The sequence below is a fragment of the Sarcophilus harrisii genome, chromosome 4, assembly GCF_902635505.1.
Source record: "Sarcophilus harrisii chromosome 4, mSarHar1.11, whole genome shotgun sequence".
Classification (NCBI taxonomy): Eukaryota; Metazoa; Chordata; class Mammalia; order Dasyuromorphia; family Dasyuridae; genus Sarcophilus; species Sarcophilus harrisii.
Window position 1 is genome coordinate 252,830,497 of NC_045429.1, and position 13,182 is coordinate 252,843,678.

The 13,182-nt window shown below is 33.0% G+C and overlaps 1 protein-coding gene across 2 annotated transcripts in view; it reads left to right on the top strand.

Annotated features, from left to right (window-relative positions):
* Window positions 1-13,182, top strand: part of COL21A1 (collagen type XXI alpha 1 chain) — a 244,718-nt gene that overhangs the window by 104,319 nt on the left and 127,217 nt on the right. For both annotated transcript variants that reach the window (XM_031964705.1, XM_031964704.1), the window contains exon 3: window positions 1,793-2,344. In XM_031964705.1, the coding sequence (XP_031820565.1) occupies window positions 1,793-2,344 (552 nt within the window). The remainder of the gene's footprint in view (window positions 1-1,792; window positions 2,345-13,182) is intronic.

Here is a 13,182-nt window from a genome sequence, read left to right on the forward strand (position 1 = left end):
GAATTGGGAAGATACTGGAGGAGGATAAGAAGATCACAAATTGTAAACTGGAAGGGTTGTATGATGTCACAGAATCCAAATCCTTGATTTTCAAAAATGGAGAGGACATGAGAGATTAAATGCAAAGGCTTAAAGTTACAGAGGGAGAAATAGTAAAGGTGCATTGCAAATCCCTATCCTTAAAAGCCAATACTCTTTTTACCACATCATATGAGAAAACAATTGGGGGGGGGCTATTGGAGTCTTTTTAAGTCAGTCTAATGAAGGTCTAAAGTTACTGAGAAGTTTTGAGAATAAGTCAACCAAGTACCAATGCACATTGATTCTATTTTTAGCAGAATGCCGTGTCACTTGCCAAGGCCAAACTGAAAACCCTTCACATTACCAGACACTTATATAGCTAGTATAGTAGGTGGATGTTGTTGTAGTAAGAACAAGATTGATGGTGATGGTATTGTAAGGCTAATAATAAAAGAACAAAAGGTTCAGAGGAAAAAGACAAGTGTGCTGGATAGATCCTCTGTGGAAGAACTTGGGACAAAAATCAAAAAGAATAGATACATATGAATGAATTAGGGTATGTACCAGTAGAAGGAGCAAACATACCACTGAGAATAAGATTAAAGTAATAATAAAAATAATATTTGACATTTATATATTATGGGGTTTGCAAAATATTTATATACATTATTTCATTTGGAATTTACAATAATCCTCTGAACTGAATACTATGGCTATCCTAATGTTTATTTTATCAAGGATTAGAATGATTTGTCCAAGTTCCCATAGCCAATGAGTGTAGGGGCTAGGATTTAGTCCATGCCAATCTGGCTCTCAATCCCATAATCTGCCTAAAAGAGTGGCAGAGGAAGGTTGGATACACAATGAATAGAGTGCTGAGAAGACTTGACTTCATATGAAGCTTCAGACACTAGCCCTGGGCAAGTCACTGGTCTTGTATTTGCTTCAGTTCTCTCAATCACAAAATAGGTATAATAATAACATCTACCTATTGCCATTGCTGTGATGATTAATTGAAATAATATTTGATAAGCACTTAGTAGCGTGCCTGGCACAGTATAGGAGTTTAATAAATCCTCTCTCTCTCTCCCTCCCTCTGGGTTTCCCTCCCTTCATCCTCCCCTCCCTTCTTCTTTCCCTCCCTCTCTTCCTCCCTCCCTCCCTCCCTCCCTTTCTTCCTTCCTCCCTTCTTCTCTCCCTCCCTCCCTTCCTTCCTCCCTTCTTCCCTCCCTCCCTCCCTTCCTTCTTTCCTCCCTCCCTCCCTTTCTTCTTTCATCCTTCCCTTACTTCCTTCTTTCCTCCCTTCTTTCCTCCTTCCCTCCCTCCCTCCCTTCCTCCCTCCCTCCCTCCATTTCTTCCTTCCTTCTTCCCTCTCTCCCTCCCTCCCTCCCTCCCTTCTTTCCTTCCTTCCTTCATTCTTTCTCTTCATTCTTTTGCAACACTGTTCCAGAAAACAATGAAATACTTTCTCCTTTAAAATAGTGTAATCATTCCTTAAGGCAACCAGCATATAAGCAATTATTATATAACAATTTTTTTTGGTTTTCTATCAGTTCATTCTCATCTTTTTCAATAACCAAGTACCCCCTTGCCTCCAAGCACAATTGTTAGAGCACAATTGCTGTATGAATTTTTATAAGTGTTGTTATATATTGTGATATTTCTAAAATCACCTGATTTTTCTTTTTTGTGATGTTTTTTGGATATATATTTTTTTTTCTGACACAATACATATATATTTTTTCTTCTCTCTCTCTCTCTTTTGTTTTAGGTTGCAGAACAGCTCCAACAGACTTGGTGTTCATCTTAGATGGTTCCTATAGTGTTGGCCCAGAAAACTTTGAAATAGTTAAAAAATGGCTTGTAAATATATCAAATAATTTTGATATAGGACCAAAATTTATTCAAGTTGGTGTGGTTCAGTATAGTGATTATCCTGTACTTGAGATTCCCCTGGGAAGCCACCACTCTGGAGAGAACTTAATGGAAGCAATGGAATCTCTTCATTACTTGGGTGGGAATACAAGGACAGGAAAAGCTATTCAGTTTGCGCTTGATCATCTTTTTGCTAAATCACCAAGATTTATAACTAAAATAGCGGTTGTTCTTACTGATGGCAAATCCCAAGATGAAGTGAAAGATGCAGCAGAAGCTGCAAGAGACAATCGAATAACTTTGTTTGCCATTGGTGTTGGTTCAGAAACTGAAGATGCTGAACTTAGAGCAATTGCCAATAAGCCTTCATCAACCTATGTTTTTTATGTAGAAGATTACATTGCAATTTCCAAAATAAGAGAAGTAATAAAACAAAAACTTTGTGAAGGTAAGTTTTAAACTTTCTTTGGAAAATATAAAATGTCTGTTTTGACTTGCCTTTAGGCATTGCTTTAGAAGTGAATTTAACCTCAATTCTATCCTGCTTTTGACTATATTTGATGGTTAAAAATGTTTTAATGTTTTCCTTTAGGTATGTATACAGTTGAGGTGGGTAATCCATAATTTGCTATCTTGCTTCCAGCTTCAGTCAAATATTTTCATAAACTGCTCATTTCTATCCAAACTCCAACATTTGTGAGGGGAAATCACATTCAACAGTCACATTATGTGCATACATAAAATTTACTATTCCTACAAACTCTAACTGTAATCATATATTATGGTAAATTACTGCACTTTTGGCTTACAATAATTTTTAACATTTCAATCTTAGGTTTTGAATGACAATATAATTTCACTATAAGATGATTTTTGCCTTTCTTACCCTTCATTTTCATAAAATCTGAATTTTACTGAAGATCTATATTTGTTTTATTTTAGTCATAAAATGTGTTAATTCATTTCTATTAACAACAAAAATAATTCCCTGAAAGGAGGGGATTGTTAGAAGGGAAGGCAGATTGGGGGAGGTTATATTATAAAACAAAACAAATTCCTCTTCTTCTTTGTTGAGGTTGTCATTTTCAAAATAAATAAATCAAGAGAATTTAATAATTCTCCAACAAAATATTTAGAATTGTTCTTCTGCTGCATGAAATTATTTCTTCTTTTCTATCCTTTTGCTTCTCTTCTTTTCCTTTTTTCTGTTCCTTTCCCACTATTATCTTTTAATTGTGAATCCATGTTACATAATATCCCATATAATTTTCTCTCAGAGTACTCATTCAGTAGAGTTGATATTTTCCATAAATCCTCTTACTAGTACCGCAACGAAGTAGGATGATTAAAACATTGTTCTGAGATATAAAAATTTAGACGTTATTAATAGCAGCTCATAGACTACTGAGTCTATTATTCAATTAGCAACAATAATTAATTAAAACAGCAAGTTTTACCTTTCTCCCTCCCTGACATACATTCCCTTATTTTAGGAGAAAAAGTGACAATTATGTTTCTGCATATGACTGGCAGAAATGCCCAAAAAGTAATATTTGAACAATTTGACAACCATGTAAAAGACTGCTAATCATCAGCAATATATGAATTTACACACACACACACACACACACACACACACACATATATATATATATATATATATACACACACATATACATATTTTGAGTCTGATCAAAACAGTGTGGTCACTCTTTTTTTCCTAATACAACCAATTTTTGTTTTAATATAACATAATTTTCAGCATGTACTAATTATAAGGCACTATGTAGATATTAGGGATACAAAAGCAGAAATAAAACTATTCTTTACCTCCATTTATGACTTATACTTTAAGTGCTCTGCCTCTACTCTAACCACTTCAGCCATTTCCTACTCTTAATGCACTCTTCCTGAAACTCTACTGTTTTCAATACTTCATATTCCTTTTTTATTAAACTCCCTCTGATTTCTGAGGGACTCATTTCCTGTCTTTTGATTACTCATCATATACCTCCAGGTGATATTACAGTCAGTTGTTTGTTGGCATGAAACACAGGGATGTGTTGGAAAGAAATGATTCCCCTTCTACCTTTGCTGTAATGAACCTTATCTAATGTATTCTCAGGCATGTGTAGCCACCTAGGACTAACAACCTGGATAAGCGTGGCAGCAAAGTGTAGTTCCCATTATTCATTAACTTTGTGGGGATTCATGGCTTGTCTTTATAGGGATGCAGAAAACTAGGGAGCATATTCCAAAGACCCCCACATGATTGCATGAATGATCTAGGGGAAGAGGGGGAAGAAGGACAAGGAGAAAAAGAGAGAGAGGGGGAAGGAAGACAGGACAGAGAGAGAATAAAGGAAGGAGGGCAATAGAGAGAAAATTAGAGACACAGAGAGAGCAGAGCAGACAGAGACAGAGACAGATAGAGAGACAGAGAGACACAGAAAAACAGACGCAAAGAGAGAAGGAAGGTGGCAGGGGAGGAAGGGAGGGAGAGAGAATGAAAATATTATACAGAGTACTGGGTTTAGAAGAAATGGGTTCTAATGGTTCTAGGTTTTTAACTACCCACCTTTGTGACAAGGTCACCTCTTTAAACCTCAGTTTTCTCATTTGTAAAATGAAGGAGTTGATTTACATGATTTTTTAATTATTAGATGTTGCTTTTAAAATGATAAACCTAAGCATCAATAAACATGTTCTCTGTGAGAACAATGAGATAAAAGAGGATTACTATAATGATCCTCATTAGGCATAACTTGTTTTATTTTGATATATCTATTTATCTAGATAATAGATATAGGTATCAATGTATTTCTATCTATTGATATCTATCTATCTATCTGTCTGTCTATCTATCTATTTATCTATATACATACATACACACAGGGTATTCCAAAAGGCTTACTGAAATTTTAAAATATTTAAACATAAACATAAGAATTCTAACAATGATCTGTCTTCCTTTGTGGACATTCCTTCTCCCTTCTGTGTATTATGTTTCACTGATGTTCTTTTCTCTTTTTTAAATTTTATTTGAATCACTATTTTTAGCATCTATTACCTTTTTATATCTGCTGAATATTTATATATAGCTTAATGACTAATATATATAGTTACATCAATTTCCAATATATCTTTTTATATTAGACCTTTATCAAAGAAAATTGTTGCTAATTTTTTCCAGTTCTGTTTTCTTCCTAATTCTATCTGTACTGATTCTCTTTATGTGAAGTCATTTCAATTTTATTATTATGATAATATGCATTCCTTGTTTGTTGTTTCTACATACCCATAGTTCTGATAGGTATCTCCTTTCCTGCCCTGATTTATTTATTATTTTTATCACAAACATTTATTATTTATTTGTTATGAGTAATGCATTGTGCTATGTGCTGGATATGCAAAGAAAAAGAAAATATCCCCACTTCAAAAAACTTACATTGTAATGGAGTAGACATTAGATACACAGACACATGCACACACACACACACACACACACACACACACACACACAGGGTTTGTGCACATCATAAATTAAGTAGATAAAAGTTAATCTTAAAGAGAGATTCACTTATATTTATGGGAACTGGGAAAAGTCTACTGTAAAAGTGCACTTGATCTGAATCTTGAAGGAGTCAGAGTTTTAAAAGGTAGAGATAAGGGGGGAAACTGTGATGACCACGCTAGCACCCAGGACACCATAGAATTAGCCGGAGTCAGGATAAGCAAAAGTCCTTAGTCTTTATTCTTGGTCTTTAGACACAGGATTGAACAGGATGGAAGCAGAATCTCTGCAACTGCCTTCTCCCTCATCTATGGCCAAAGTGACTCTGACTAGTCTTACTCCACTCCCTAGTCCCTCCTACACTCCTCTGTATACACCAATCATTGAGCCAGCACAGGATAGTGGGAAGGACCATTTTCCAAGCACATGCCCATAGAATATTGTCCAATCAGTAATTAGCCTAAGTGCTTGAACCGATCTCAGTGCAATGACTCAAGAGTTTCAGCGCTCTACAGGAAACAATTTTAGACATGATAATGCTGAATCTATTAAGCAGATTATTGGAATGCTTATTATGATAAGCTCATCTAAACATTTTTTTCTGCCAGACTACTTTCCAATTTTCCCAGAAGTTTAGTTTGTGTTCAAAGATTGTGCCAGCATGTTTGATTGCTTATGGTTATATGCCTCATTTATCTAACTTATCAACTTTTCTATTTTTTAACTTGTTCAAAATAGTTTTGACAATAACTGTTTTGTAATATAGTTTGATATTTCATACTGTTATGGATTAGATGGTAGTAAGGTTCCTTCTAGTTCCATGGTTTTTCAACATGGCATGAAAGTAAATTTCAATGTCGTCTATTCCACCCAGCCTCTAGAATGGGGCTTTACAAATGATACTACCAGTGACAGAGAAAGATAAGTTGGAAATATAGCTTCAGGGACCCTGTCGCTGCTTTTCTAAAATGTGTGAGCAATCTCACTAGCCCATAGAAAAAAATGTCCAAAGTTTTTAATTCAGACTGATCTTTGTACCCCATACCCCAAATTAATATATGAACTTTGTAAAATCTTCATACTTTTCTAATTTCTTTCTCATTTTGTAGAGTTCTAAAAACTCTATTTTATTTTTCATCTATAAAATAGTTCTCTTTTTAAAGATGAAACAGCTGACATAGTAAACTTAAATGACATGCTAAAGGTCAAATAGGAAATGGCAGAGGCAGAATTGGAACTAGAACTCACATCTTTTAGATTAACCTAGTCAATTTCCTCTGAAAAAACTTTCTATTTCCTTTCAGTTTTCTCAAGATTTCCAGTTAACCTTGGGTTCTACCAAAAGAGCTACCAAAGAGCTTCTTCTCCTGTTATCTCTTTAGACTAAGAATCACTTCCTATTAATTTTCCTCATCTTCTCTTCCCCATTATCAAAAATTCCTTGGCCTTATGGCTACTCATACATTTTTGCCAGTTACAAATGCTAGCTATTAATATAGGAAAATACTTAAAAAAAGAGAGAGGATTATCCTGTGAATTCCTATTTCATAATACTTGATTGAAAAAAAACTGATGTGATTTCAAAATTGACCTGTTTGTGCTTTCTGATCTTCATTCTGTACATTTCTGTGTATTTAAAGGAAAACATGTTTCAGTAGCATCCATTATTATCATCATAGTTGCAATATTTGTTCCTTCTTTAAAAATGGTAGAAAGAAAAATCTTATAAGGAATAGGCATAAATCATGCTAAATGAGTCTTCATAGTAAATTTGTGGCTGACTTTTTATGTATTTTGGAAAGGAAGAAGTCATACTATACTTTTTCATTGGACTTCTTGATCATTATTCTGTCTAGCATGAATTTAAGTTTTTGTTAAAATAGATATTTGGAAATTGAACAGAAATCCTCCTTTCAGGCTGGAAGTATCCCTACAATGGTTAATCCTCCCTTAACTGCATGAAACCCTCTCTTAGTTTATTGCATTTCATTCTGTTTTATTCCTAAACCCCTGAATAACTTCATGGGGTATTGAGGAGAGATGGGTTGGAAATTGGCATAAACATTTCTTGTATAGTTAAAACTTCAATAATTTAAACTGTATTTTCTCCATTATACAAGAGAAATTTTGGGTTTACAGTTCTGTGGTTATGAAGTATATCCCTCATATTACACTTTTCTTCATTTGATTAAAAAAGATTTGAATAGAGGAACAGAAAGAGTGTATTTAATTTTGTTGTCTCCTTTAATGGTTGGCTGTTTCTCCTTTTCTATATGAAGCTACATCAAGAAAAAGCCAAACAACTTGGGCCTTGAGTCAGGCAGTACTCCTGGGAGCATTTGCTGCCAAAAGCTATAATGGGACTTAGATGCAGCTGTATCATCAAGCAGGTGTTGTTCTTCCACAGGGGAAGAAAGGAATAAGGGGGTAAAAGCCAGGACGTGTCTTTTTAAAAAAAACATACAATCTGAAGCTTTTATGACTATGTGTCATAGGGATAGAGATTAGACTTGCAACTTAACTGGTATAAGAAACTTCTACTGAGGGAATTTATTCTACCACTGGTAGAAGTAGATTGGCTCATTCTCTGCAATTTGAAGTTTTACAGGATTTCGTAGAATATGGAGAGTTTAACTTGTCTAGGTCAGTATTTGTAGAGGTAGAATTTGGAAACCAAGCATTCTTCTTCCAAGGCCAGCTTTATGTCCCCGATGCTATACTGGTTTACTTTTTTTTTAATTCAAGAAAGTAATGTAGTGATAACTGCTATCTAATTATTGATTTTTCTAGTACCCTTTACCACTTTTCCAAAGACAGAATTTGCATATAAATAAGTTATTTTTATTGTTTGGATTTTTCTTTCTTTTCTTGTGGGAAAAACAAAACAAAACAAAACAACTGATTCATTAGGTACTCTGTGATTCAGAAATCTCAATTAATATAATTCTAAATTAAATGAGAAACTGATAGATCAAGAAATTCCTTTTCAATGATCAAAAAAAGATTATATTGGGAACAGTGCAGTTTTCAAGATAATTCAAATATTCTAAATTTTCATTATCACTATTAGAATACTGGAAATCCAAGTGTGATATATAGGCATACTCTCATTACTTAAAAAATTCTTGCTTGCATTTTAATTTGCATTAAATAAAATCTAAATCAAGTAAAACTTTGTCAGAATATTTATTGTTTTATAGTACTTTTAGAATTATTTTTCTTGAAAGGTTAGTTTGTAAACATTATCATTCTTACAGGATTGTAAGATCTTTCAATTCGTTAAGATCAGGAAGAGGTACCAATTCTTAATATACCAATAAAAGCTCTAATTAACCAGGAAGAAAAACAAAAGACAAAAAAACAAACAATAACAAAACCAATGTAATGGGTAGGCAAATAGAAAGAAAAGGCAATTATTTGAGGGTTGCTTTATTTTTGCTTCTTTCTTATTTGCCTCATGGAAAAGCACTATATTTGGCACAAAATAGGTGTTGATTTAATGCTTGTTGCCTAAAGTACAATTTCAAAATTATTCATTTCATTCTGAATGAAATTTTATATTCCAGACTAGGTAAGGCAAAGTATTTCATAGCTATAAACAAACTGAATTCAAAGTTCAACAATTTATTATATAGGATAATGAAATCTAGAAATTTATCAATAGTAAAAAGAGGTTCAGTTATTGAACAAAGTAACAAAGTATTCGATATTTAGAATAACCAAGTAGGAAAAAAGTGATGGGTGGGTAAGGAAAGTGGGGAAAGTAATTATATAATGCCTAAATAATATATTAATTATTTAAGGAGTACAAAAGTGATTTAAATTTGTCTAGTTGTTCCTCCTTTTTCATTATAGTGGTACTCTTAAAAGTAACTGTATACTATTTTATGTGCATAGTACTTTGTATTTATATAGGAGCTCCACACTTAAAATATCCTATGGAGAAATTTTATGTGTTTTATGTTAATAGCAGGTGGCATTTATGTATTGCTTTAGGCTTTTTAAAGTACCATATAGACCTGATTTCATTTCATCACTTCAACAATCCTGTGAATTATGTAAGACAGATATTATTATTAGCCCATTTTTACTGATGAGGAAGCTGGGTGATTGAAAGGTTGTTAATTTTTCACAATAACACTACTATTAATTTTTGATAGTGTCATTAAAAATCACTTCTTAACTTTAATTCTTGCCAGTACTGTAATATGCTGTAATATACTGCTTCTTTGCATAAAACTATTTCTCAGTGATAAGAAAAAATAATTATAGGAAGAGTTTCCCATGTGTGAGTGGCTTGATTTAAGGACATATATAAAATAAATATGTGAAAATCCAGAATTATATAAAATAAAATTTTGCAAATGTCTTTTTGTTATAAAAGATACTTTAATTCACACACACATACATACACAATTTGTTGGGGGAGGGAACCTGTACACAAATAGGTAAGTGCAAAATATGTACAAAGTATGTGCAACCATTTCTGGGGGGGTATTGGTGTGAAGAATATAAATAACTAAAGAGGCTGGTGATATAAGGAAGACCTAATGTAAGAGACCTAATGTGAATCATATTTTGAATGAAGCTGAGGATTTTACAAGACAGAAATGAAGAGGAAAGAAAGTATTCCAAGTATAAGGGACTACTTGGGCACAAACAAAGAGCCAGGAGACATAATATGTGGAAGAACATATACAAGTTTTGGAAAGTAAGGAGTAGGCAATGGGATAAGGGAGAGATAATGGGAATGCAGCCAGTCCAGAAAGAGAGGACTAGATTGTGAAGAGTTATAAATACCAAACAAAATAGTTTATGTCTTATCCTACATTCCGAAGCCATTCATTCTTCTTGAGTGGGGAGTTAAATGGATAGATATGTGTTTCAGGAAAATATTTTTCAGGATGGATAATAGAGAAAGGGACTGGAGGTAGGGAAATCAAATAGAAGCCTATTGCAAGCGTCCTTGAAAGAGATGATGAAGACCTGAACTAAAGTAGTTGTATGTTAAATGACAGAAGAAAAACGATAAAAGAGCTATTGTGGAATTAAACTTGACATTTTGGTAAGTGATATGAAAGATAAGAGAGGAAGAATAGTTGAGAATGACTTCCAAAATGGGAACCTGGGTGAATAGAAGAATTTCAAAAGAAATTGGAAAGTAGGTAGATTTTTCAGGGTAAGATAATGAGTTTGTTTGGGAAATATTGACTTTTAGATGGCTGTAGTATATTTAGGGGAAGATGTCCAGTGAGCAGAAAAAGTGATGTGAGGCCAGAATTCAGAAGAGAGATATGGACTTGCTCTGTGAGCCATTCACATAGAGGTGACAATTGAACCCATGGGAGCTAGTGTGATCAACCTGAAAGAGAAAAGAAGAAAATGAAATTTATTTCTACTCATTTGTCTTGAACTAAAAAATAATTTAGCAGAAATTCTTGAGATTCATACATTCCTTGGCATTTATTTTCAAACATGTTTCTGTCTTGGTGACTCTGAGTTGATCTTTTCCTGTGAAGTAACAGATAAATCTATTTGAAAGCTTTAATATACAGGCACTCCCAATTTGTTAGTTGGGTACATTCCAAAAAGCTATTTTGAGTCAGTTCTGTAAGACTTAGAAGAAAGTTTTTCAGAGAAACAAAATGATATGATAGTTCATTTCCCAGGTCACCTACAAAGAAGTGTGGTACAATGGAAGGAAGCAATGACTGTATAGTCTGAAGATCTGAATTTATAACCTCTCTCTGATGTTTACTTCTCCTATGATCTAAGACAAGTTATTTAACATTTTTGGGCCTCAGTTTCCTGATCTATTAAATCAGGTTACATTAGACTGGATGACCTTTCTATACCTAAGTTAATGCTTAAAAAAAATTTTTTTTGAAATCAGCCAATATTTATCTAGTCAGTCTCCTATCTCAATTGACAACACAAGGAAAACAAAACCTATTACAAAAATGTAAAGTCAATCAAAAGACATTTTCATATGTGCTATTGTCCATAAGAAATTGTTTCATTCTACATTCTGAGTCCTTCATCTCCCTATCAGGAAATAGGTAGCATGTTTCTTTATTAGTCCTCTGGCTACACTGATAAGAATTCATCACAATAGTATTCTATCATATTTATGTACCATAACATGTTTAACCATTCCCCAATTTATGTGTATTATCTTAAATTCACATTCTTTGTCATCTTAAAATGTCAAGCATACTTTTATATATTCTTAGAAATTTATTTTGCTTAGGATTAATCCATTCCTTACTCTTTCCTTTGTTTAATTCTCCTCCCCCTTTCCCCCTTTCTTGCTTATTTTTCTCATTGAAAGAAATGGCTTTCTGCATTCAACTCTGTATGTATGTAGATGTGTATGTGTATATGTATATATATATATATATATATACATATACATTTACACATACATATACATATCTACACACATGTTTTCTCTCTGTCTCTCTGTCGCTCTCTCTCTACATATATATATATGTATATATATATATATACACACACACTATAAATGTGTGTGTTTGTATGCTACCTCTTCTATTGATCAATCTAGATAAGAGTGGGATTCAAGTGACAGCCACTCCCCCTGCTTCCTCCTCCACGTTTCTATATTTACTTGTACAATTTAAATATATGAGATCATTTTTGTTAACCTTCCTTTCTCCTTGCGTTGCTCCCCTATTCTTATTTCTTTCCATTCTTTTCTTAAGGTCATTGAGTCATAACAGAACCACTACCAGGCCTTGTCTAATTGGACAATCTTCATGAAATTATGTGTTCATAGAAATCACATGTGTAATTTTATTGATTTGTATGTAAGCAGTGTATCCTCCTTTAGATTTTTATCAATGTTCATTTCTGTTTACATTTTTATATTTCTCTTTATTTTTCTATTTGAACTTCAATATTTTTCTGTAGTTTTAGTCTTTTCATCAGGAATGTTTGGAAGTCCTCTATTTTATTAAAGATCTATTTTTTCTGCTGGAAAATTAATTCTCTTTCCTAAATATGTTATTCTTGATTATAAGCCTATATTCTTTGCCTTCTTGATTACTATTTTAAATTTTCTGCTATTTTATAATGGTGCCTAATAAATCATGCATGATATTCTCTGTGGCTCTGTCTGTGGAGTTAGTATTTTAAAACTTATTTTAGAAGGTGATAAAGACCATTTGAGAGATGATAAAGGCCTGATGTAGAGTGATGGCATTATGAATGGAGAAAAAAGGATATATTGAGAAATTTTATGAAGATAGAAATTATAAGATCTAGCAACTGTTAGTTATATAGAGATTGGGTTATAGAGTCAAGGAAGACACTGAAGTTCTAAAGTTGAGTAACCAAAATGATGATTGCTTTTGACATTTAAAGGGATCTTAGGAAGAAGAGATGATTGAGGGGGAAATAATTAGTTCCATTTTGAAATGTCAGTTGCCTATAGGAAATCCAGTTTATAATTTTCAAAATGCAGTTGTATTGTAGGACTGGAATTTAAGTGAAAGAATAGAACTCATCTCTTATTTTCATTCTTGGTAACTTATTTTTGTTGTATAAATAGACCAGATCATCTTTATGGGTAATCTTTTTTTTTTAAACTTATATTCATCATTATTACTATAAAGTAAGATAAACAAATTATATTTCTGGTTGCTTTCAGGGAGATAATTAAAGCAACTTTATCAATATCACTCTCTGTAGAAAACTATGAACCATATTTCTGTTTAATTACAACTTTATTATGTCTTTTGGTTTCATTTCTG